Source organism: Oryctolagus cuniculus, chromosome 5 (assembly GCF_964237555.1).
Source record: "Oryctolagus cuniculus chromosome 5, mOryCun1.1, whole genome shotgun sequence".
Classification (NCBI taxonomy): domain Eukaryota; kingdom Metazoa; phylum Chordata; class Mammalia; order Lagomorpha; family Leporidae; genus Oryctolagus; species Oryctolagus cuniculus.
In genome coordinates, this window is record NC_091436.1 from 92,978,541 (window position 1) to 93,005,580 (window position 27,040).

General features: G+C 39.2%; 1 protein-coding gene across 9 annotated transcripts in view; it reads left to right on the forward strand.

Moving 5' to 3' along the window:
* LCA5 (lebercilin LCA5) overlaps positions 1-27,040 on the forward strand; it is a 149,415-nt gene that overhangs the window by 56,127 nt on the left and 66,248 nt on the right. For 3 of the 9 annotated variants that reach the window (XM_051854537.2, XM_017345248.3, XM_017345249.3), the window contains exons 1-3: positions 2,970-3,213; positions 16,308-16,630; positions 21,513-22,042. In XM_051854537.2, the coding sequence (XP_051710497.1) occupies positions 16,432-16,630; positions 21,513-22,042 (729 nt within the window). In that variant the 5' untranslated portion in view covers positions 2,970-3,213; positions 16,308-16,431. Of the gene's footprint in view, positions 1-2,969; positions 3,214-13,881; positions 14,455-16,307; positions 16,631-21,512; positions 22,043-27,040 lie in introns of those variants that run through there. The other 6 variants (XM_051854531.2, XM_051854533.2, XM_051854530.2 and 3 more) reach the window with 4 other exon arrangements.

Genomic DNA, 27,040 nt, shown 5'->3' on the forward strand with positions numbered 1-27,040 from the left:
TGATCTGCAGGCAGATTTACTTAAAGATGTAGTTGTAGAATAAAATCTGAGAACATATTTAAAAGTAGGTTAAAGTACTTTGAGTTCTTTTCATGAAAAACAAACACAGAAGTCTCTCAAATTAAAATCTCTGACATTCAGATTTTAATAAGGATGATAAATTACTACTAAACATCTGAATGGTTGTATTTGTTTCCCAACAAAATAACATGCAAATTTCATCAAACATTCAAAACCTGCATCCTTTAAACACAGCAATAATCAAAGCACGTTACTTTTCTAAGGCAGATAACAATCAGATTAGGCTAATTTTTTTTAAAAAAAGGCAGCCCATTTTCTAGGTCTCCAATTAAACTGCTCTTTAAACCCGAACTAAATTTTCCTAAGGCATTCAATTTTTTGACAGCTGACATGTTAGCTACTGTTTAAAAGATGATTATTATGTGTAATCAACTTATTGTTTACCAAGTATCTATTAATAAAATTTTTAAGCATTATAGTTGTCAAGAAGTTAGATTAAGTTTTTTTTTAACTTTTGTTATTATATATTTAGGTAAAATATATAAATTGTGACAGTGCTTTCCTTTTTTTTTTTTCTTAGAATGGCACTAAATGGACAACTGAACTCTGGCTAAGGAAATTCTATCTGCGTGCTTTCCAAGATACTATTTATAGCATGCCCCCCCTTTTCAGCTCAGTCATTGTAATTTCTGGATTGTCTACAGTTGTAAAATCCAATTATTACTCTATTAATTTTATTAAAAATCTAACATCATTCAGGTTCTCCACCAGTTTCCCCATAAGGAAAATAGGAATAATCCTGTTAGTCAATGTTTTCTGGAAGATTTTCATTAGTGTTATCTGTATCATTGCCACACAGCATTAGGCAGGGCAATCAAAGTGCTGCCGAACATGAACATTCAGTCAGCAAGACAGTAAATCTGAAGCTATTGTAATATTAATGGAAGCCCAGGGATATTAAAAATAAAACGCCAAAGTGCTTAATGAGCACCAGTAGACTTTATTTCATAAACCTAAGTTCTAAAAGCAGTAAGAAGTCTGATTCCTATTAAATGTCATTTCAAGTGGCAGGAATATAACAATGTGGTTTTACTTACTATCTTGCTCATTTTTTTCTGAAAAGCAGAATCCTATGTAATACATAGTGAAATGAAGTGGCAAATGGTATAAATCTTAGAGAATTCTACTCAAATTAATAAAAAGTAATTTACATCAAAATATGAAAACTTCTGAAACTGTTCTCATACTTTAGGCCAATCTTTTTAAAAGTAATCTTTTTAAAAGTCAATTCAATAAACTAGCTTTTTACTTCTATAAGTTTATAAGTTCTTTAGGTCTTTTTTTTAAGGTCAAATAATGCACTATTATTTTTGAATATATGTGAATAAAATTGTATCTTTAAGCAATCTTAAACATGTTGCGCACTATTTTTTTTTTTCACACTGTGGATCTTTTAAATATTTTCCTGCTTAATAGTAGCTTTTGTAGGTGAACCACGCTAAAGGTATTAAATTTGCAATTGTGAAATTTATAATTTAGCAGCTCTAGGCTTGTGTCCTAGTGTTTCCATTTAGTATCTTATGGTAGATTCTTCCACATCTCTGAATTCGTTTTCTTAAGTATAAACAATGACTAACACCACCTGTCTAGAATCGTGAATGACGATTGAATTTGATAACCCTGCCTGGCACATTCTGAGCACCGAATCAGCATTAGCGTCATTCTTAGCTGTCCGCGTGCCAGCAATCCCTATTTGAATCCGGTGGAGGCCTTTGCTTGTCCATCTAAATACAGCCTGTTTCTTGCCTCTTCCCACCAACATCTTCCAAAAGGCAACCCACAGATACGTTTATTAAACTTCATATTGAGTCTAATAGAGTCAATAATAGCCAGTGAGCTATTTTAACCGAGTATTCGGAGAAACAGATGAACAAATCCCACATAGCATTTTCACAAACAGGTAACTGTCATTTCCTACAGGTCTGCGCACGCAGAAAATTATATTTACTTATAAAATTGTTTAGGCGGGTGAGCCTGTAACGCGAGTAAAATGTATTGACAGGATACAATGAAGGCGCTGAAATAGAAGTGGAGAAACGAGGTCGAGCGAGAAACAGGAACGACCGTATTTATTTCATGGTCGGAAGATGGATCAGCACGCATTCGCCTTCCACAATTAGCTTCTCTGCGGAATGCTTGAAAAACAAGCAAGAAATTAACAAGGGAGAGAACAGGAGAGGACGATGCTAAACCATCTTGAAAACCAGAAGGCTTAGAGAGGATTTTTTTAGAACCTCTGCCTCTTCCAATTAATACTGTTTAATGCACCGTCAGTGTTTAAAGGGGAAGAACGTCCCACGGCATGCCGCCCTTAGCAGGATTGGGATATGCACTTTAGAACGCTTACTATCAATAACAAAGAAACACCTAAAAATCACTTTCAAGCCAAACTCACGGCGCGTTCGTGATTCACGAAGGCCAGGACCTCGAGGCAGGAGCATTAGTGCACCAAAAAACACATCCTCCTGAAAATCAGTTTCGCCGAGGAGGACGAGCCACTGGTTTACGATTTCTTTATGATTTACAACCGACATCTCCAAAAAGGAGTCGAGACAATTTTCAGTGTTTTTAATTACGGAGTTCCCAACTTCACGGACTCGGTCTCCCCGCATCCTTTCCCCATTCTACAGGGTCCGGGCCTCTCGGCCGTGGCGCGCCGCCCCGCACAGCCCACGGCCCCGCACAGCCCACGGCACCACGCAGCGCTCGCTCTGCGCTCCGCGCGGCTTCGCCGGGAAAGACTGCCCTGCTCGCAGGGGCCACCACAACCAGAGCGGTCGACCAACGGCCGCCGTCGCCCGCATTCGTTGTCCCGCCTTCCAGTTCCACTCCAGCCAACAGCAAGGGCCATCGGGATACAGAAGCCAATGGGAACTCGAGGAGGGGCATCATAGGCCGCGGTAGCCTCGCAGTGCAGTCTGGGCCTCCGCCTCCGTTACCCTGGAGTCGAGGTCGCCGCGCCTCGGCCACCCGGGAGCCGCTGTCCCCGCCCCTGTCCCAGCCCTGTGTTCAAACTTCCCGCACCCCGGCAACCTCGGCACCCGCCCCGCAAGCCTCCGCAGGAGCCAGGCACCCGCTGTGTGGCGGCCGGACGCCGAGGCCCCGGCGGGGAGTTCGGTCCGGGGAGGGAAGGCAAGGAGGCGGGACGCCGCTTTGGCGATCTGGGGGCGCCGGGGCGGGTTGGGGGTGGTTTTCGGGGTGGGCGTGGAGACTGCGGGGTCGCGAGAGAAGATTGGGGCGGAAGCGTTGAGGGGAGCTGGTGGTGGGGCCTTCGTGGTTTGCGGCGTGCGGGGAGTTGAAGCTGAGAGTGTGAGAAGGATTAAGGATGGGGAGGATTTGGGGGCGGGGCGAGGGGAGAAAGAAAAGTCCTGGAAATTAAGTGCGGAGCTCGGCAGCCGGGAAAGGGGATGGGAGGAGGGCAGGTTGACTGGCAGGTGGGGGACTGGGAAGTTGAGGGGAGTTGGCAAAGGGTTGTCTGTTGGGAACCAGGAAGAGAAGGAAGGGAGCACAGTGCGCCCGGATCGAAAAGGGTTAAGAATAATTTAGAACCAAAATTAATCCTGGAGGTCTGTGAAGACTCGGGGCCAAGGTGGGCAGAAGGTGTGGGTAGCTCTGAGACAAAAGGTTTATGATCAGACTGCGGTTGTGATTAGAGTGGAAAGGCACTTTCGTCCAGACGGACATGCAGGCTTCAGGGCCTCAGGGATGGGATGAGGGGAAGTCAAGGTAGCAAAAAATGTGCTGTCTTGCCGGGAGTGAATTGCAGCAGGTACTCGGATCCTGGAGGTTTTCCTTTTGGCCCACCAGGGCGTAGTGTGTAACCGTGGGGAAGAGCACTGTCCCGGTTCACCTGGATTTAAGCCCCTCTCCTGCTACCTTTGTTGCTTTGGACATATTACTAACACCCAGCGTTAACAATAGCATCATTTAAAAGAATGGGAATAGGTGTAGATTGGCTGTGAGAATTTTAACAAGATATTTGAGCCTTTAGGTAAATGAAAACAATTGAATGGTTTTTGTTAAAGTGCACTTGTGTGTAGATTTCATTCGTTGAAGGGTGCATTGGTGATGATCTTAATCTTTTCTATCATGAATCCCCAGTCTCCCAAAGTCTGAAGGAGGTTTTACCTTCTTTCCCTAGGAAAGTAGACTTGAATATCTTGTAGGGATCAAAAGTCATCATTTAAGAGACTTTTTCAGTGGGTCATTGGAGGGACTATATGCATTATGGAAAAAGGTCCACCATTAAGGTGCCAGTTTATTATCTCTGTTCTCTCTCTTTCCTTTCCATGGTTGTTGTTTTATTCCTATTTTTTGGCTGTAGTTCTGTAGTTGAATTTTATATTACTATTTTAAATCTTTCACTTTGTGACTTTTAATATGTTGACTAGTATGTTTATCCAAACATGTATTAGGAAGTAGTAGTTTGGTTTGATTCACCAAATTGACAAAGTGTCATTTCAAATCAAAAATAATTGATGACTTAGGAAAACAGACTTTTGTCAAAGTTGCATTACTCTGTGAAAAATGTTTAATTGTATTAAGACACAGTAGAAGCCATTACAATAAAGATACCACCTTTTCTCCTGGTTCTTATCTTGCTAGCCCCTCCAGCTCCTTTGTGGGATCCTCTTCCTCTGCCCACCGTTTAATTATTGCTACTCCTTAGAATTTAGTGGTCTGTCCTTTCACTCCATGTTCTTTGTTGGCTGAGTTCATCTTCTCCTTTGGCTTCCACTATCTGTATTTTATTAACACAGTCCCAATTTTTAATCTCTGTTCTTGAAGATTATGTAGCTATTTATTTTTTTGGTAATTTCACATAGATTTCTCATATATATGCCAAACTCAGTATGTCTGACATTAAACACATCACCTTTCCCTGACAAACCTGCCCTACTTGAATGGTACTATGCCACCCAATTGTGCAAGCTCCCAAATTTCAAGTTCAATAGATTTTTCTGTCTTCTAACACTATACATTTAACTTGTCATCAAGTCTAGTTTATCCTACTTGATGAAGATTTCTGGAATGAGTTCTGTGCTCTGTAACTAAACTACCTTAGTTCATGCCGTTATCATCTGTCGGAGGCTTCAAGACCAACTCTTGTTCTTTCTCTAGCTTTATTGCCCTCCAGTTCTTGGGTTGGGGTTGGATCTCCGCAAATGTCAGATCTGATCCTTTTAATTCTACTGATGATCTTTGTTTCCAGCCAGCTTTTTTTTTTTTTTCAGGTGTTTAGTAGCCACTGTGTGGACAACCCAGCCATAAACGGATTGCATTTTGATTATATATCAGGCTTACATGTTTACCTTATGCCTTTCATTTTCATTTTTTTCCACATGCTATTGTAGCTTGTTCAACTGCATTCTTTTTTTATTTTTTTCAGATTTATTTTTATTTATTTGAAAGAGTGACAGAGAGAGGTAGAGACAGAGAGAGAGGTCTTCCATCAGCTGGTTCACTCCCCAAATGCCTGCAACGGCCAGAGCTGCGCTGATCTGAAGCCAGGAGCCAGGAGCCTCCTCCGGGTCTCCCATGGGGGTACAGGGCCCAAGCACTTGAGCCATCTTCTACTGCTTTCCCAGGCCACAGCAGAGAGCTGGATTGGAAGAGGAGCAGCCAGGACTTGAACCGGCGCCCATATGGGATGCCAGTGCTGCAGGATGGTGCTTTAACCTGCTGTGCTGTAGCACCAGCCCCGGCTTCTGGTTTCTTAATGTAGGAGATCACTTGTGCCTTAACTTATTTTTATATCTCCAGCAACATCTATAGCTCAGAAATTGACATTAGTAGGTGTTCAGTAATTGAATGAATGAGTGAATGTGATGTCTTCCCCTGACTGACTGAACCTTGGGCTGATACACTGTGATTAAAATGCTTTCATTTAATCTATTGTTTCAAAATGTCAAAGAAAAAACTGATTATGCCATAATTTTTAAATCTAGCATTTATTATAATCTGACTGAGCATACTGAAAATTAAACTTAAAATCCAAACGTAGTTTTAAATGTTTTTAAAGTTTTATTTTTAACCACAGGGTTTTTTTTAAAATTATTTATTTGAAAAGCACAGTGACGAGAAGAGAGGGAGAGGGAGAGAGAAAGAGAGTGCTTTCATATGCTTGTTGTCTCCCCAAATGGCTGCAACAGTTAGGGCTAGGCTAGGCTGAAGCCGAGATCCCAAAACTCCATCTGGGTCTCCCTCATCGGTAGCAGGGTCTCAAGTACCTGGGCCATCATCTGCTGCCTTCCTAGGCACATTAGCAGGAAGCAGGCTTGGAAGTAGAGTAGCTGGGACTCCAAAAGACACTCTGATATGGGATATAGGGTTCCCAAGGGGAAGCTTAACCTGCTGTACTACAAGGCAGCTCCCACAGTTTGACTTCTAAGTAAGAGTAGGTATTAGGCAAATAAATACATGAGATAAAAATTTTTAGAAATATACAGGAACATGTAAATAGGAGTGGGAAAACTTGGTTTTTGTTTCTTAAGCATTTCTCCTTTGTAGGAAAGAAGCAGTTGTAATTTTTTTTAAAGATTTATTTTTTTTTTATTATTTTTATTTTTTGACAGGCAGAGTGGACAGTGAGAGAGAGAGACAGAGAGAAAGGTCTTCCTTTGCCATTGGTTCACCCTCCAATGGCCAATCCGAAGGCAGGAGCCAGGTACCTATCCTGGTCTCCCATGGGGTGCAGGGCCCAAGTACCTGGGCCATCCTCCGCTGCACTCCCTGGCCACAGCAGAGAGCTGGCCTGGAAGAAGGGCAACCGGGACAGAATCTGGCGCCCCGACCAGGACTAGAACCCGGTGTGCCGGTGCCGCAAGGCAGAGGATTAGCCTAGTGAGCCGCGGCGCCGGCCTAAAGATTTATTTATTTGAAAGGCAGTGTTACAGAGAGGCAGAGGCAGAGGGAGAGGTCTTCCATCCACTGGTTCATTTGCCAAATGACTGCAGTGGCTGGAACTGGGCTGACCCAAAGCCAGGAACCAGGAGCTTCTTCTGGGTCTCCCATACGGGTGCAGGGGCCCAAGAACTTAGGCCATCTTCTACTGCTTTCCCAGGCCATAGCAGAGAGCTGGATCAGAAGTGGAACAGCCAGGACTTGAACTGGCACCCTTAATGGGATGCTGGCAGTGAAGGTGGTGGCTTTACCCACTGTGCCACAGTGTTGGCCTCACAGTTGAAGTTTTAATGTAGCAGTGTAGTTGTTTATTTTTTTTATCATATCTTTAGGCATTTTCTTTTCTGAAGAGAGCTCCTTATTTATATCTGTCTCAGTTTATTTTCATTTCGCTTGCCTTATCTACTGTATGACCTCTCTTACTGGGAGTACCGGTAGCCAGGCAGCAATGTTGTATACAAAAAAGCTGGGCACAAGGATGTGTCAGGAGGTTGACAGGTCTGATTTTATGCAATTTTCCCTTAGAACCAAGAGCCTTCTTTAGAGTCACATCTTAGATGATCATTATGATTTTATATACAGTGGCCTCTACAGCTTATATTTACTTTCTGACTCATCTGTACCTGGATATAAAGGACATATTCTAGCATAGAAAGGTCTTGTGGTAATCTTTGTTTCTGATCTATTATGTGTAACCCGTGTTGTTTGACACTTTATTTTAGGGATTTATTTTTGGATGAAAAATGACAGTTATTATACTTGATAGTTTTCTAGCATTGCCATAGTAGCATTCTTGGCCATTTTAAGAAAATAAGTCTTTCTTAGCAGTTGAAATTGGCCAAGACTTATAATTTTCTTTTATCTTGTTCTCTTAAAAAATTCTGTTATTTATAAAAGGGAGACAGAGAAAGAGAAAGAGACTGATAGCGATCTCCCATCTGCTGATTCACTCCCTAAATACTGGGAATAGCTGGAGCTATGCCAGGCCAAAGCCAGTCACTGGAAACTCAATTCCAGCCTCCCACATAGATGCCGAGGAGTTTATTCCTTGAGTCACTGCTACTGCTTCCTAGGATTTACATTTGCAGGAGGCAGAATTGGGAGCAGAATCTGGACTTGAACTCAGGCACTCTGGTATGGGATGTGGGAGTCCCAAGTGTCTGTCTTATCTGCTGTTCGAGTTGCCTACCCCTTTTATTTTTTTGATTACCATTGAGAGAGTTCTAACAGAATAACCACCCCTCCTCCCCCAACACACAGATGAGAAGAAATATATACAATTGTTAATGTGTTCATTATTGGTCACAGCAAATTAATTTAAATCAGTTGAATTATATACATGGAATATAAATTACAATTACCTAAATGTTAATTTAGGTAACTATTTTAAGAGAAAGAATAATTTATTAGTATTATGATTAGACTTACATTAGTTTTTTTTATTAGTCAAATGGAAATCATTGGTGTAACATCAGGTAAAATTTATTTTGTCTGAAGTTCTAGTAGGTCATCTCATGTATTTATTATTAGCCCAGAAAAAATACTCCAATTTTATGATGGCAGTGGCTCTAAATGAAACTTTTTGATTTGTTAATTTTTCCCTCTTGGAATTTTAGAGATTTAAGCTTGTCATATTTTGAAAAGAGGGAAGGTTTAACATTTTCTTTAAAGCAAAGAGGCAAATTTTCTAGGAATAATCACACATTCCATGAGTAATTAATGAATGATGTGTGGTTACCATGTTGAAGTAGGTAGACAAGATTTCTGTTCTCATGGGTCTTACACTTAGAAAGGGATAAGATGATAAATGTAAGATTATTCCCAGTAAGATCTGTGAAGATAGGGTAAGAGCGGATAGTGATTGGGCTCACTTAAAGCACTGTCGAGGCAGCCATCTTTGAGAAGATGATGTGTATATTGAGAGCAGGAAGAAGAGATGGAGCCGCCTATGTGAAGTTCTAGGTAACGGGAGCAGCAAAGGCAAAGGCTGTGAATTGGCAACAGCTCATGGAGACACAGGGAAGCCTAGTTTGCCTAAGGAAGCAGATGAGAAGAGTGGTATGGAGAATTGGATGAGGAAGTATAAAGAAGGGTTAGCTCTTGTACACTTTTGCAGGCTTTAAGGAATTTGATGACCACTTAAAGTGTGTTAAGCAAAGGGAGCAGTGCTGTCTGATCTCTGTTTCAAGTTGTCTTTTTTGATGGCTGTGTGAAGGAAGCAAGAATGAAGGCAGAGTGACCACTAGGAGCCTGTGATAAGAAGTCCAGGTGAAAAGAGATGATGGCTTGGACTAGGACAGTAGTCATGGGAATGGTAGGAAATGGTCAGATCTGGACTATATTTGAGAAATTAAGCCAGTCAGGTTTTGTAGATGATTTGGATGTGGGATGTGAAGGAAGAAGAAATCCAGGATTATCTTTGGGTTTGTGACATGGAAAATTTAGTAGATGGAGGCACATTTAATGAGATTGGAAAGACTGTAAACAATCTGGATGGACAAGGAACAGATAATTTTGGTTTTGGACATAAAAATTTGAAATGATTATTAGGTATCCAAATGGACTCGCAAATAGGGAGGTAGATATATGGATCTGGAGGGCAGCATAAGATACTTACATATCAGATCACCTAAGGAGAAAGTGCAGCTTAAAAAGGGGCCAGCTTGGGATGCCTTCTGTATTCTAACATCCAGGGCCCCGGAAGAGCAAGTAGGTTTACCAAAGGGGACTGAGACTGGACAGCCAGGAAGGTATAGTAAGAATACCAGAAAAGTAGATGGCTATGGCAACTAAGTAAGAATGTTTAGGTCATGTTGAGCACTGCTTTGAGGTCAAATAGGAATAGGATAGGAAATTGACTGCTGGATTTAGGAAGATATGTGTCAGTCATAATCTTGAAAAAAGCTGTTTCAGTGGAGTTGTCTGAATGAACAGGTGAACAGTGTGAGTTCACAAGAAAGTGCATGGAAAAAAAAGTGGAGGTAACATTGAAGGTTATTAGGTTAGATGGTTATTCAGTTTCTTTTAATTGGAAAATCAGTATAGAGAAATTGGGTTATAGGAGCAGTAGGACATGGAGTTGAGCATCAGCTTCATGAGAGCCTCTTTATTGAAGGGAATGATCTTGTTGAGGGGGCACAGTTGCAGGAGCACCATCTCTGACATCGACATGAGAGGGTATGGGAAAAAAAAAAAAACCAGGTGAAAGGTTTTGCTTTCAGAAGGACCAGAAATGTAGGGGCAGGTGATGACTTAAAGAACATCTGTTTATTATTGATATATTTGATAGGTCACTCAACTAAGAGAAAACATAGAGTCTATTTGAAGTTTTACCAAGTTTTGTGATCTTAGATAAGTTATTTGTGACTTTGAGTAAATCATTCTGTTTTTCCAGGCCTGTTTCCTTAATCTTTGCAAAGAAAAGAGTGATTCTCTGGGTCCCTTCCAGTGCCAAATTGTTACAAAATTTTCTTAAACTATATACTTAAGTATATTTCCTTATACTAGAGGAAAAATTAGTAATTATTGATGTAATAGTTGTTTTATCTCATCTTTATTTTTTCCTCTTCTTTTTTTCCTCTAATTTTTAATTTTTATTCTTCAAGTTATCTTTTATTTGCTTGTTGCAGCTCTTTTTCTGACAATACAGATAGCCAAGTGATGGTGTTACTACAAGGAATAAAAACTAATTTGTAATATTTTAAAGATTTTTAAAAATTAATTTTTAAAGTTTTAAAAAAATCTTATTTAAAAGTCAGAGTTACAGAGAGGAGGAAGACAGACAGAGAGGGAAATCATCCTTCCACTGGTTCCCTCCCTGGATGATCACAGTGGTCAGGACTGGGCCAGACTAAAGCCAAGAACCAGGAGCTTCATATGGGTCTCCCATGTGGGTGACAGGGGCCCAAAAGGTTGGGCCATCTTCTGCATTTTCCAGGCATTAGCAGGAAGCTGGATTTTTGGAAGTGAAACAGCTGGGACACGAACTGGCATCCCATTTGTTGCAGGCAGCGGCTTTATCTGCTGTGCCAGAATGCCAAACCCTAGGGCTAATTTTTTAAAAGTGAATTTTCTCTTGGGACCGATGCTGTGGCAAGGTGGGTAAAGCCGCCACCTGCAGTGCCAGAATCCCATATGGGTGCCAGTTCAAGTCTTGGCTTCTCCACTTCCAATCTAGCTCTCTGCTATGGCCTGGGAAAGCAGTAGGAGATGGCCCAAGCTCTTGGGTCCCTGAACTCCCATGGGAGACCTAGAAAAAGCTCCTGGCTCCTGGCTTTGGATTGGCCCAGCTCCAGCCATTGTGGCCATTTGGGGAGTGAACCCGTGCATGGAAGACCCCTCTCTGCCTCTGCCTCTCTGTAACTCTGACTTTCAAATAAATAAATAAATCAAAAAAGAATGAATTTTCTCATGTGTCTAAATTTCCATTCTCTTTTCTATATTAGCTATTTGGGGTGCTGTATTTTCTAAGAAATACTTGTCTTATTAGATACTGTGAACAATTTTAGCATAGTTTGATACAGTGCACGTACATTAAACATTAGAAGTAATCTACCTTATTTCAAAATAGAACCTAAATAATAAGTTTGGCAAAAATAAGAAAATATTCTCAGGAGTTCTTGGGGCTATGCTTGAGTTTGTTATCACTATTAAGAGGGTATTTTCATGTATTAGTGAGAGGGTTCTTCTGAAAGTTCATGCAGGGTATGCACATGGTGCAGCAGTTAAGACAGCGCATGGGATGCCTGCATCTCACATCGGAGGGCCTGATTTGAGTCCCAGCTTTTCTGCTTCTGCTTCAGCTTTTTGCTAGTGTGTACTCTGGCTACCAGCAGCAGATGTCTCAAGTACTTGTATTACTGACACCAATTTAGGAGACCCAGATTGAGTTCTGGGCTTTTGGCTTTGGCCTGGCCTGTCCTGTGCTGTTGGAGACATTTGGGGAATGATCCAGTGGATGCAAGAAATATCTCTGTGTCTTTGTATTTCAAATAAGATGAAAATAAATAAATAAAAATAAAAAAGAAAGTTCATGAAAAGTGGATATTATGAAAACACTGCACAAGTTTCAAAAAATTTTTGCACCAAAATAATCTTTTAATTATATTTTTATGAACTTTTTGAAGAATTCTCATAGAACTATTTTGCGGGAACGTAAAACATATGTACATCATGTGCTGTGGTTTTTTATTTTTAAATTTTATCTTTTCCATGGAAGAAGCAGATCCTAACTTAAAAGAACCCGTAGTTGGCCGGCGCTGCGGCTCAATAGGCTAATCCTCCACCTAGCGGCGCCGGCACACCGGGTTCTAGTCCCGGTCGGGGCGCCGGATTCTGTCCCGGTTGTCCCTCTTCCAAGCTAGCTCTCTGTTGTGGCCCTGGAAGGCAGTGGAGGATGGCCCAAGTGCTTGGGCCCTGCACCCCATGGGAGACCAGGAGAAGCACCTGGCTCCTGCCATCGGATCAGCGCGGTGCGCCGGCTGCAGCGCGCCGGCCGCAGCGGCCATTGGAGGGTGAACCAACGGCAAAAGGAAGACCTTTCTCTCTGTCTCTCTCACTGTCCACTCTGCCTGTCAAAAAACAAACAAACAAACAAAAGAACCCGTAGTATATCCTTGCTCTTCTTGGTCTCCTCATTGTCTTAAGATGGCATGTGGATATTCAATAATTTTTGTTGATTGCATAAATAGTAGCTTCATGGATTTGGGGAAATTGTTTTTACCAAGTTGTCTAAAAAGGTGAGAATAATTGTTAGAAATAATTAGCTTATATTTAAAATGACATATATTTATTGTTAAAGACATAGCTATGATTATATATGTTTGTATCCTCCTATTGGAGACAACATTAAAATAATACTAAAGAAAAATAAGAGAAAAGAGAGTTAACCTGTAACATTGAAGGGGTAACTCAGCAGATTAAAGATGGCGGTGTTTCTGAAAGAGGCGAAATAATGACAATGGATAAAAACAGATTAAGATAAAGGAAAACTCCAAACTATTCAAAGGATCTGCAGCAAAAGAAGATTCAGATGTATGCAATAGACTCTCAGAGAATCTGGTGATTTAAAAAGATTGGAGGAAAAAAGGTGGTTGAAAATGGTTGGGAAAGAAGAATAATTGAAAAACTATCTATGGAATAGTTGTACCTCCCTTCCCACCCAAGCTTGTGGCCAGTGACTGTTAACACTCCCTGCCTCTTAATTCTTTCCTTCTTTTTCCATCAAAATAAAGAGATTATTTCTTCTGAAAATAAAGACAACACTAAAGGAAAAATAACATTGCCATGCTGGACTTTTGTATCTGGAAATAAGCCTTCTTCATTTTAGCTTTTAGGGAGTCCTCTGTATGAGCCTAATGACTGATTCTGTGCTTTTCATACTAAAGTGCCTTGCCTGTCAGGAAGCTTTACTCAAATGTAAAGGATTTCCAATAATATTCTTTTAAAATTATTCATGGTCAACCAAATATTATCTTCAAAAAATAAAATTAGCAATGTATAAAGCAAAAAAACCTAACATCATGTGAAACAAATTTTTCAATCAGAAGAGACTTTAAACAGATGTCTCATATTCTCAAGATAAATGAAAATATATTGCCTCAATAAAGCAGGAACAGAATAATTATTTTAGAAATCAGAGCGAGAAAGAGTTCTGGGAAATGAATATGTTGGCATAATTTTTTTATAAATTATAGTGTAGAATAAAGATTGAATAAATCATTGAAAATAGAACAGCAACAAAGAAGAGCTGGACTGTAATTTGACCAGTGAAAGTTTCTAAAAGAGAAAATGGAGATCAATTATCAGAAAAGTAATAGAAGAAAATCTCTAGTGCAAAAGGATACAACTTTCCAGATTGTAATAAATATGTGACGGGTGGGAGCGAAGTTATGGGGGGGGAAAGCCATTGTAATCCATAAACTGTACTTTGGAAATTTATATTTACTAAATGAAAGTCAAAAAAAAAAAAAGTACGTGTGTGGAGGCAGAGGGAGTTGGGTAAGAGGAGGATGGGCGGAATGAGCCCAATGCAATAATAAAGACCCATGACCTATTCATACTGTGAAATTTCACAATAACAGGAGGGGACATCTTAAAAGCTCTTAGGGTGGAAGAAAAGGGGAAAAACAGATAACCTGTAAAGGAATGAGAGTCAGATGAGCATAACTGGAATGTAAACTCCTAAAAAGGCAGAAAATTAAAAAAAAAATAGATACAGAGGGAACGCCAATCTGCTAGAGAATGGGGGCTGAGAACACAATCCAGATCTCTTATGTGGGTGGCAGGAGCCCACTTAGTTGAGCTGTCACCACTGTCTCCTGAGTGTGCCTTAGCTAGACTCAGGCAGACATTATTTTGGTGTTCATGTATGCCTTGCTTTCCAATTTTTTTCAGATCCTGAGATCAGAAAGGAAGAATATTCAATAATTCAGTAGTTGTTCAATGAATATTTATTGTTGAGAAGATACTGTATGTACTAATTTGAATTTTTTCTTTACCAAGTAGCCTAAATATTTTCCTTGAACACAGACTTTTTTTTTTATTTGACAGATAGAGTTAGCCAGTGAGAGAGAGAGACAGAGAGAAAGGTCTTCCTTCCGTTGGTTCACCCCCCAAATGGCTGCTATGGCCAGCGCTGCGCCAACACAAAGCCAGGAGCCAGTTGCTTCCTCTTGGTCTCCCACCTGGGTGCAGACGCCCAAGCACTTGGGCCATCCTCCACTGCCCTCTCAGGCCACAGCAGAGAGCTGGACTGGAAGAGAAGCAACTGGAACTAGAACCCAGCGCCCATATAGGATGCGGGCGCCGCAGGTGAAGCATTAGCCAAGTGAGCCATGGCACTGGCCCCGAACACAGACATTTTTGTAAACAGTTCCAGCAATTTGTGATACTGTGCTTTTTATGATTTTTATTGTTCTTTTTTTGTTTTTAAGTTAGAAGAAGGAAAGGAGGAAGGGTAGGAGGGAGGAAGGAGAGAAAAGAGAAAAGAAAGCTCCTATCCATTGCTTCACTCCCTAAATGTGCCAAAGCCCTGCGCTTGACCAGGCTGAATCTGGGAGCTGGGGACTCAATCAGATCTCCTGTGTGAATGGTGGGGACCCAGCTTTTTGGGTCACTGCCTGCTGCCTCTCATGGTGCACATTAGTAGGAAGTTTGAATTGGAAACTACTGGGACTGAAACCCAGGCAATCCAATACGGGATGTAGGCATCACTGAATTTGATGCCTGCCCCGTGATACTTTTCTTAATTTGTTAATGATTGGACATTTAAATTGCTTTCATTTGTTGTTGTTGTTGTTTTTTTTTTTAAATTGCACTTTGCTGGTTAAGTATGTGTGTGTGATTTCCCCCCTGTTGTCATTTTCTTGGAATTCAGAAATGAATGTATTGGATCAAAGGTTAAAACTATAATTGAACTCTTCATGTATCTTACAACTTTTTTTTTCCCCTAAGAAACTATGGATCTTTAACTGATAGCAGCTCTGGTAGCATTGGCTAATACTGTTTTGAAAAATATTGTTTTGATCATTTGATAGCTTGAGGTTGAATAATTTTATGTGTAATTTGAATTGCCTGTTTGGGAAGTTACTATGTATCTATCCCATTAACTTTTAACTTCATATTTTCCTTATAAGTATTTATGTGTTAAAAATTGTAACCATTTTCTGTCATGTTTACAACTGTGTGTCATCAGATGTTTTTCTTTTAATTTTTTAAAATATACTTCAGTTGTATATTTTTGTAGTGGATCTTAGCTTTTTTGGTTTTTGTTAGCAGGTTCTTTATCACCACCACCACCTCTATCCTTCACCAAAGAAAAAAAAGCTAGATTAAAAAAACTGACAGTTTGATCATTATTGTCCTTTTCAAATTCACCGTTTGTGTTTATTGTGCTTCTTTTTTTCTTTAGATTTATCTGAAAGGCAGAGTCATGGGGGAGAGACACACACACACACACACACAGGGAGAGGGGAAGGGGGAGAGAGATTGATTGATTGATTCTCCATCTACTGGTTTACTCCCCAAATGAGTGCAATTACCAGGGCTGGGCCAGGCACACAGGGGCCTAAGCACTTGGAACATCTTCCACTGCTTTCCAGGAAATAGTTGCTTCCTGGCTTTGAGCTGTTGCAGATAGGTGGGGGGTGAACTAGCAGAAGGAAGATTTCTGTCTCTTTGCATTTCAAATAAAATGAAAATAAACAGACAAAAATAAAAAAGTAAGCTATATATTTTGCTTTTAGTATTTTTAATTGTAATTAACTGTAGAACTCTGTTTTCATGACTATATGATAATCTTGCTTCCCCTTCCTTAATTGTAGGGAATAAAGCTTATCTTCTGTTAATGTGAATTGCAGACTACAGACATGCCGTGGAGAAGACTGTGAAAATGCTCTTCATTGTTGGGAATTTGTGATATGTTAATAGAGACCATTTTTCAAAAGAATGGGGGAAAGAGCAGGAAGTCCAGATACTGATCAAGAAAGAAAGGCAGGCAAACACCATTCCTCCTATTATTCATCTGATTTTGGAACTACACCACAGTCTTCTTGCCAGTCATCACCAGTCAATGCTTCTTCACCTGCGAGCATTAGGGGGAAGAGTCCTAAAAGACAGATTTCAGATAGCCAAGTGCATCAACAAGGTATGTATTCTCTAAAAGAATCCAGTGGACATACAAGACTCATCTTGAGTATGTAAGGAAAATATGTGTGTGTGAAACTGTTATACTGATTATTACATACATGAAAGCAGGCTGACTTGCATTTTGAATAGGATATTTGTATAAATATATATGTGTTGCTTATGGTGCAGTGTTACCATTTGTTATATTCAAAGTCATACAATATATAGAAGAAGGTAACAGAGTTAAGGCTTTATTTTCTCTTCTTCCTAAATAAATGCTTGTCTTAATGTTTCTAAAGTACTGTAAAGCCCATACCAAACATTTATACTTGTATACCTAGGGTATTATTGATAAGGATCACTTTAGTTTTTCCTGTTTTCCGGAAGCAACTTAGGAGGCCACTTAGTTAGGGAGTCAGAACTTCGTAAAGCTTACCTTATTTGAGAAGAGAATTGAGAAGTTGTGCAAAACACTATCATCATCAACCAGAAAATTTCAGTAATTGTCTTTACACTAGCTTGTACTGTTCTGCTTTGCACTGTGTTTTGAATTAAAATATGTGATAATTTGTCTATTTTAGACCAAAGAACAGGAAGGAACTGATACCTTTCCTTAAATACCAAGTTAATTTGCAATCACCAGTATAGACTAAAACACAGAAAAAAAAAAATGTGAATGAAACAGCATCTTAAACACTCAAATTTGTGGATTTGCATGTTTGATGGCCTATTCTTCCTTTTGAATTGTTAACATTAAAAAAAAATAAAATTGGTGTTCTATCAGAATATGCATGTATAATGATAAAATTCAGTAACAGTTTCAGTTATACCTATTTGTGTATCTTACTCCTTTTCTTATTTTACTAGTAATCTAACTTTACCTTGATTTTTTTGATAGATGCATAGTTTATTTTTACTGCTTTTTAAAATGAGTCATATTTTTGGTGTTAAGTAGGAGATGAAAATGTCTTATCCAGTATCAGATTATCTTAATTCTTCTCATTCCAGTTGGCACCTGTATTTTCATCTCAATAGTTTAAAAAGCAACTATTAAAAATATAAAATCTATTTAAAATATAAAATATAACTGAAAGCTGGGAAATATTTTTGAACTCAGTTTACTGAACATTTTGTAGTCAAATTAAGAAATGCTAAAAATAAATGCTCAAAATTTTTTAAATGTCAAAAAGTTGGTTGTGGAAGCCCATTTGTATTCGATGAGATAATTGAAATAAACATTAGTGAAAAAATTTATCAAGATTCTTATTTAAGCTTAACTTTTCAAATATGCCAAGTGAGCATTTATCTGAAATCTTGTTTTTACACATAAACATCAGAAATTTGGCACAATTGATATCTAAATCATTTTTATATACAGTTTTCTGTCATTTCAAAACCTAAATATACATACCAGTGTAGCATACATAACAAAATTCTGTTAATTCAGTATGTTAGGAAAGAAAGAAAATTGAAATGATAGATACTTCAAATTTGAAATTAAAGAAATGCTGGGCAGTAGAAATCTAATTCAAATCGCAAGTGCAAGCCACACATGTAATTTTGTATTTTCTAATCATGTTACAAAAAGAAACGTGAAATTGGTTATAGTAATATACTTTATTTAACCCAACATATTCAAATACTAGAGTACCCAGAAAGTTTATGGAAAGATGGAATTAAAAGATAAATTTATTTTGATGTAAATTTTTTTTGAAATCTGGGCATAGTTTTTCATAATACATTTTTCCATGAACTTTTTGAAGACCCTGTTTATTATCATTTATGCATTTAGTAAAAAGCATTATGAAAGCCTTTTGCATTTTTAAACAATTTTATTTATTTGAAAGAAAGGGCTTGCATCTGCTGATTCATTCCCCAAATGCCTGCCGTGGTCCCAGACAGAGGCCAAAACTGGGAGTTGGCACATAATTCAGGTCTCCTGTGTGACACACAGGAAGCCAGTTAACTTGAGTCATCACCACAGCTTCCCAAGGTCTGCATTAGCAGGATGCTAAAGTCAGGAGCCAGAGCTGGATATGTGATTATCTTAACTGGTGTCTTAAGCACTAAACACCCAATGTATCCTTCCACCAATTTTTTTTTATAAGTGTTCAACATTCTATTTGTATCTCCCAGTTATAACATATCTCAATTTGGATTATGCTCATTTCAAATTTTGCGGTAGCCACATGTAGTTAGTGGCTTCCATATTAGAGAGTATAGTTTCAAAGAGCCAATTAGGTATTCCCTCATTTCTTTTAATTACCACTTTTTTCATGAATTCAGGCATTCATAGAGCTGGAATTCTGAGTCTGTACACATTAAAAATAGTTTTCCAGAAAATCTTCCATTTTTTAATGATACTTTATTTGGTTAAATTGTAAAAATTACATGTCCTTTACTAGTTTACATAATAGAATCAAGTATCCATGGCTGGCAAAATGGAGCAGGAAAGGTTGGATCTTCTAGTTTTTCCTCATAATTTTTTTTAAACTTTTATTTAGTAAATGTAAATTTCCAAAGTATAGCTTATGGATTACAATGGCTTTTCCCCCCCATAACTTCCCTCCCACCAGCAACCCTCCCAACTCCCACTCCCTCTCCCATTCCATTCACATCAAGATTCATTTTCAATTATCTTTATATACAGAAGATCAATTTAGTATAAATTAAGTAAAGATTTTGACAGTTTGCACCCACACAGAACATAAAGTATAAAATACTGTTTGAGTACTAGTTATAGCATTAATTCATACTGAACAACACGTTAAGGACAGAGATCCTACACGAGGAGTAAGTACACAGTGACTGCTGTTGTTGACTTAACAGATTGACACTCTCATTTATGGCGTTAGTAATCTCCCTAGGCTCTTGTCATGAGTTGCCAAGGCTATGGAAGCCTTTTGAGTTCACCGACTCTGATCATATTTAGGCAAGGTGATAGTCAAAGTGGAAGTTAAAAAAAGGGAGAGAACGATCCAACATGGGAAGCGGGATATGCAGCAGACTCATAGAATGGCAGATGTCCTAAACAGCACTCTGGCCTCAGAATCAGCCCTTAAGGCATTCGGATCTGACTGAAGAGCCTATGAGAGTATTTTAGGCATGGAAAGCCAAGACTCTCTGGCAAAAACAAACAAACAAACAAACACCTAAATGAAAGATCTCTGCGAGTGAGATACCTTTCCTCATAATTTTTTTAAACTCTGGAATGCATTTCCTTCTTTAAAAAAGTGCAGACACCTTGTAAATTAAAATTCATTATTATAAACTGGCAGTCTTTCAGGTGCTGCTTTTAAAGAGTGAATATTCGAATATTGAACTTAAGTTTGATGAATTTTTGGTAAAAGTAAAAACAAATTTTTGAGAAATATATATGTACTTTAAAGATTTCATATGCTTATCATTTAAAGATGTGATTTTTTATCTTGCTCTCAATTTATATCAGATATTTATTACTTGAACATTACACAAAAGAAATCCCCTGAGAAAGTCTGTAGAAATACAACTGTACTGCTTTTTCTATTCAGTCACTGATAAATGGGTTGTGAGTTCTTATTACTAACAGAAACTTGTAGAAGTTTTTCTTTTTTTCTTTTGACAGGCAGAGTTAGAGAGACAGAGAGGAAGGTTTTTCTTCCGTTGGTTCACTCCCCAAGTGGCTGCTATGCGCCGATCCGAAGCCAGGAGCCAGAAGCTTCCTTCTGGTCTCCCATGCGGGTGCAGGGCCCAAGCACTTGGGCCATCCTCCACTGCCCTCCCAGGCCACAGCAGAGAGCTGGACTGAAAGAGGAGCAACTGGGACTAGAACCGGGGTGCTGGTGCCACAGGTGGAGGATTAGCCAAATGAGCTGTGGCGCCAGCCAGAAGTTTTTCTTTTTCGTACATAATTCATTTAACTTTCTTAACAGCCCAGTTATGTAGGCAGCGTTATCCTTGTACTATGGATTGGGAAAATAGATGTGGAAAGATTTAGTTGAATTGCCCAAGGAATAATAAGTTGTAATTCTGAGTTCCAAGTCTTGTCACAGTACAATACACTGTTATTTGTTTCCTGGAATAAAGAAAAAGAGTTGTAATTAGCTTAAAGGAAATATACATTTTCATGTTTCCAAAAAGTGTTCTAAAATATATCGGCACACATGACTCCAGTATTACAATGTTTTGTGCCATATATGTTGTGCACCATGATAATGCCGTTGATGCCCAAATTTGAATTCTGACTTGCTATCTTATTAAGTTAAAAATGGCTAAAGGCTTATCTTACTATCTTTTAAAGCAATGTAAGGGCCGGCGCTTCGGCTCACTAGGCTAATCCTCCGCCTTGCGGCGCCGGTACACTGGGTTCTAGTCCCGGTCGGGGCGCCGGATTCTGTCCCGGTTGCCCCTCTTCCAGGCCAGCTCTCTGCTGTGGCCAGGGAGTGCAGTGGAGGATGGCCCAAGTGCTTGGGCCCTGCACGCCATGGGAGACCAGGAGAAGCACCTGGCTCCTGCTTTTGGATCAACACGGTGCACCGGCCGCGGCGGCCATTGGAGGGTGAACCAACAGCAAAGGAAGACCTTTCTCTCTCTGTCTCTCTCTCTCTCACTGTCCACTCTGCCTGTCAAAAAAAAAAAAAAAAAAAAAAAAAAAAAAAAAAAAAAGCAATGTAAGATAATCCATATATACTGTTGGGATATCATTTTTGATGGATCAGAATATTCTTGATTTTTCTTAACAGATTACTAACCTTTCTTAGTAAACTCATAGTAAGAATGTTAAATAAAACCTAATATTCAAGAATTATAAAATCCTTTTTTAAGGCCAAAAGTGAAGAATATTGTAAGCCCTCTTGCATTGGCATAAATAATACTATATTATGTACAGCTTTTACTTTACGTTATTACTATTTCTTTTTCAGCCCCTATGAAACGAAGCCCTAAGGGTGTACCAAACAGAAAGGGAGTCCGAGTAGGATTTCGTTCTCAGAGCCTCAATAGAGAGCCAGTTCGGAAAGATCCCGATCTTGTTACAAAACGGATACTTTCTAACAGACTGCTAAAAATCAATGAGTTGCAGAATGAAATATCTGAACTTCAGGTCAAGTTAACCGAACTGCTGAAAGAAAATAAGACTTTAAAAAGGCTTCAGTACAGACAAGAGAAAGCCCTGAATAAGTTTGAAGATACAGAAAATGAAATCTCACAACTTATAGTTCGTCATAACAATGAAATTACATCACTCAAAGAACGCTTAAGAAAGTCTCAGGAGAAAGAACGGGCAACTGAGAAGAGAATGAAAGATACAGAAGGTGAACTAGTTAGGACAAAATTTTCCTTAGAGAAACTGAAAAAGATCTCTGAAGCTAGACATCTACCTGAACGAGATGATTTGTCAAAGAAACTAGTTTCAGCAGAGTTAAAATTAGATGACACTGAGAGAAGAATTAAGGTAAAATTTGTACAGCTTCTGCTGGTGCTGTTGGGGTGTTTCTCATTGGACATTTGAAATGCTTTGTTTATTAAGCCACTTATTGAAGTTTGGCATTTGCTTAGAAATGAAAACTTAGTAATGTTATCTTTCTGACTAAGAGATTAGGGGATATTTAAGATCATGTATTTAAGAGCAAGATGGGAAAGACTGTGGCTGTTACAGATCCACAGGTTGATGGATGAGTATTTAACTTAATGGATCTTGGTCATTTTGGGAAAATATTCTATTTTTAATCTGTTTGTTTCTTTAAAGTTGAAAATGATGCTATAATAGCCATGGTATATAAAACTGAAGTTTTGAGGCCAAGGCCATGTGAATGAGGCTTTCTTACTTTATTTCTTTGTACACTCTGTGAAAGACTAATTACAGTACATCTTTTGGGGCAGGATGTGCCCCTACTCCTCAAAATAAGAACCAGTGGGAGGGTAGATGGGAGAATATTGAGTAACTAGTCTGAGAATATAGCATATCTTGTTTTTTTTTTTTAAAGGTCTATATATATATTTGAAAGGCAGAGTTACAGAGAGGCAGAGGTAGAAAGAAAGTGGTGTCTTCCATCTTCTGGTTCATTCCCCAAGTGGCTACAATGGCCGGAGCTGGGCCGATCTGAAGCCAGGGGCTTATTCCTTGTCTCCAACTTGGGTGCAGGGGCCCAAGGACTTGGGCTATCTTCTGCTGGTTTCCCAGGCCATAGCAGAGAGCTGGATCAGAAGTGGAGCAGCTGGAACTCAAACCGGCATCCACGTGGGATGTTGGCACTGCAGGTGGTAGCTTTACCCACAAACGCCTCAGCACTGGTTACCAGCAGATATTTTTAAAAATATTTCTTGTATAGAGTTAGAGGAAAAAAGTTTATTCAGGGAACGTGTATTATATGTCTTCTGCTATATATGTTTGAAACAGAAGCCCTGAATCAAGTTTTTTGCTTAGAATTGACAAGTAATTTGGAAAGCAGATGTAGGAAAAAAAATATGAGAATAATGCCTCCTGTGGAAACTCTTTGAGCAAAGGAAACTCTGATGTATAAATTAGGGTTCTAGAGTATATTAATTAGGTGGATTTTTTTCATTTTTAAATTTATTTTCACTTTGTTTGAAAGGCAGAGGGACAGAGACAGAATCCTCATCCACTTGTTTACTTCCCAAATGCCTGCCAACAGACAGAGCTGGGCCAGGCCAAAGCTTGGAGTCCTATGTCTCAGTCCAATTCTTGTGTGGGTTGCAGAGACCCAGGTACTGGAGCCATCATCTGCTGCCTTCCAGAGTATATATTAGTAAGACGCTAGATCTGAAGCAGAAGAGCCAGGACTTGCACTCCTAATTAATCAGTATGATATATAACTGGATGTGCGTAAAACAGGGAGAACATGAAATTGCAAGTGCAAACACACATCTACGTACTTATGTACTATATTTCTACCTTTTTTTTTTAAAGCTTACTTTAATTATTTGAAAGGCAGAGTGACATAGAGAAAGAGGGAGATAGGGATCTTCTATCCACTGATTTACTTTCCAGATAGCCACAAAGGCCAGGACTGGCTAGGCTGAAGCTGTGAGCCTGGAACTCCCATCAGTGTCATCCACATGGGTAGCAAAAGCCCAAGTACTTGGGCCATCTTCCACTGCTTTCCAAGGCACTTCAGTAGAGTAGGATTAGAAGCAGGGCAACTGGGACTCGAACCTGCACAATGATATGGGATGCCGGCATTGCAAATGGCTTAACCCACTGTGCCACAGTGCCAGCCCCAGCATTTCTGTCTTACAGCCAATTGTGAAGGCTGTTGACAAATGGTGGGGGAAAGAAGAGAATGAAGATAACATGGCATGTATTCATAACTCTGTGGATTCAGAGTTATAGATCAAGATAAATTATATGAATTCTCTCCTGAGAGCATCTGTAATGATAAGTCTTTCACATAATTGTATAGTATCATCAGGTTTTTTTTCACATTAAACTTTAAAAAGGTTTCAAAAATTTTATTTTGAATTCATTGTAGGTGGACATGCAACTTGAAGACAGTTACATAAAGGATCATATATCCCCTATTTTAATTTTATGTTTTTTAAGATTTATTTATTTGAGAGACAGTTACAGAGAGGCAGAGGCAGAGAGAGAAAGATCTTCTGTCTGCTGGTTCACGCCCCAAATGCGTGCAATGGACAGAGCTGTGCCGATCCAAATCCAGGAACCAGGAGCTTCTTCCTGGTCTCTCACACGAGTGCAGGGGCCCAGAACTTGAGCTGTCATCTACTGCTTTCTCAACCTGTAGAAGAGAGCTGGATTGGAAGTAGAGCAGCCGGGACTCAAACTGACACCCACATGGGATGCCAGCACTGCGGGCGACGGTTTTACCTGCTGCACCACAGTGCCGGCCCCTCTTTGTGGTTTTAATTCACATATTTGCAATGGCTAATGATATTGAGCATCTTAAATATACTTAGTCACTATCTGTAGAACTGTTCATTCTGTTCATGTTTTATGCTTCATTTTCTGCATGGATTATTTGTGCATTTTTTGTTGTTGAGAGTTCTTTATATAGTCTTGATATTAAAGTCTTTTGTCAGGTATGTGGCTTACAAATATTTTTTCTTAGTCTCTAGTTTGTCCTGTCGTCCTCCTTTCAGGCTCTTTCAGAGGAAAAATTTTAAACTTTGTTGTGGTCCAGCATATCAAATTTTTCTTTTATTGATTTTGCTTTTATGTCAAGTCTAACAACTCTTGGCCTATCCTTATTGCCCTTTGCCTCAAATACTTTCTGAGACTGTGCTCTTTCCAAAAGTTTTTTTCCTGGCCGTATTGAGATATAGCCAACAAATAAAGATTATATATATTTAAAGGTTTACAAGTTGATGTTTAGTAAACAATTCATGGTTTTCTGTTTTATACTTTATGTTCATGACTCATTTTCAGGTGATATTTGTATGGAGTTTGAAGCTTAGGATGAGTTTCTTCCCTTCCTCCCTCGCTCTGTCCTTCCCTCTCCTCCTCCCCACCCCCGTCCTTCCTTTGCCTGTGGATGCCCAGTCACTCCAGCACCATTTGCTGGAAATGCTCTTTCCTCCACTGAATCACTTTGGCATCTTTGTCAAAAATCATTTGGGCATATTTTTTGTGGATTTATTTTTGGATTTGTTTCTCTCTCTCTCTCTTTCTCTGTGTGTGTGTGTGTATATTTGTACCTGTACTTTTTTTTCCCCAGAAACATTTTATTTAAGGAATACAAACTTTGTTCTTTTCATAAATACAACTTTAGGAATATAGTGATTCCTCCCACCGTACCCACCCTCCCACCCACACTCCCACCCCTCTTCTTCCTCCCTCTCCTATTCCCATTCTTAGTTTTTACTAAGATCTATTTTCAGTTAACTTTATACACATACAAATTGTATGAAAAAAAAAAAAAACCAAACTGTTCAACAGTCCAGACAAAGGCTGTTCAAAGTCATTGTATCTGCTGCTTTCCCAGGCCATAGTAGACATCTGGATTGGAAGTGGAGCAGCTGGGTCTCAAACTGACACCCATATGGGATGCTAGCACTGCAGGCGGCAGCTTTACTTGCTACACTGAAGCACCAGCCGCTTTTTCTTTGATTCTAAATGACTCTATTTCTTGCTGCATTAGAAGATTACTTTTGAATTTTTATTTTCATGTTTTAGAGCTTATTGTTGTAAAAATTATTTTCACAAGGTATTATGAACTGCTTTATGCACACAAAGAAATGATTTGGTTTTAGAAATTTACTCATTTGTTAGGAGTTTTGAGTTTATAAACTCAGTGCTTTGATTGGTAGATCTCAATGGTTTCATTGCCTCTGTGATTCAAACTATATGTTACAAACTGCCATGTCTTTATCCATACTGTCACTTGAGCTGTCAAGCCATACTTGCTGTCTTTTGAATGGGGTAGTGCCTGTATCCTAGCTGAGGATAATTATTATCCATTTATCAGCTTACCTTTCATACTGCTTAAAGCCTTTGGCTTTTGTCCAACTCATAATCTCAGTAATCAATATAGAATTTTTGAAAGAATATTTTCATTTATTTGAAAGGCAGACAAGACAAAGATGGAGACACAGACAGTTTTTCCATTGCTGATTAACTTCCTAAATGCTAGGAACAGAGAGAGATGGGCAAGGCTGAAGCCAGGAGCCTGGAACTCAGTCTGGGCTCCCCATCCATGGCAGGAATTGCAAGTACTGGAGCCATCACCTGCTGCCTCCCAAGATGTACATTAGAAGCAGAATAGGAAACAGAGCTGAGACTCAGTCCAGGCTCTTGGATATGGGATGTAGTTGTTTCAAAGGATTCCCTAACTACTGTGACAAACACTCACCTCCTAACTTCAGAATTTGAAATATTCACTAGCCAATTTCTAATTTTCATATGAAATTTAGCTTTTGTTTTTGTGTCTCATTCCAGTTTTCAAATGTCATTCACCATTAAGTTAATATTTATTCTTCTAACTCAGGATTATAGTGAGTGAGACTTACTGGATAAGGAAGAAAGCTAAGAGTATGATTGAGGTGTTCCATTTTGCAAATTAACTAAAACCCAAGAAAGACCTGGATATCCCTTGACATAGCAGTAAGATCCTAGTAGTGCTGTGTTTAACTTTTGTGCTGTTCCTTTCTATAGATAGCTGTCTGTATGCTGTTGGCTTTTGGTTTTTCTTTTTGCTTAGCCTTTTAAGTCTGTCCTTAGCTGGAACTGTGACAGGTGGCTTTGTTTATAGCTTATCTCATTCCAGGAAGGATTTAAGGCTACAACTTTTTTTTTCTCTTGTTAGTTGTGCTTCCTTCTTAAGGGAATGAAGCATTCTTTAAGGGTACTTACAACTAGTTGAACCGGGGAAAACTGTCCATCTACACAAAACTGTATGTTGGGTGCAGGCTTTTTGTTGGTTGACAAAAATGACAATACATAGAATTTCAGCAGTTTAGGAATAGTAGTTTAGAA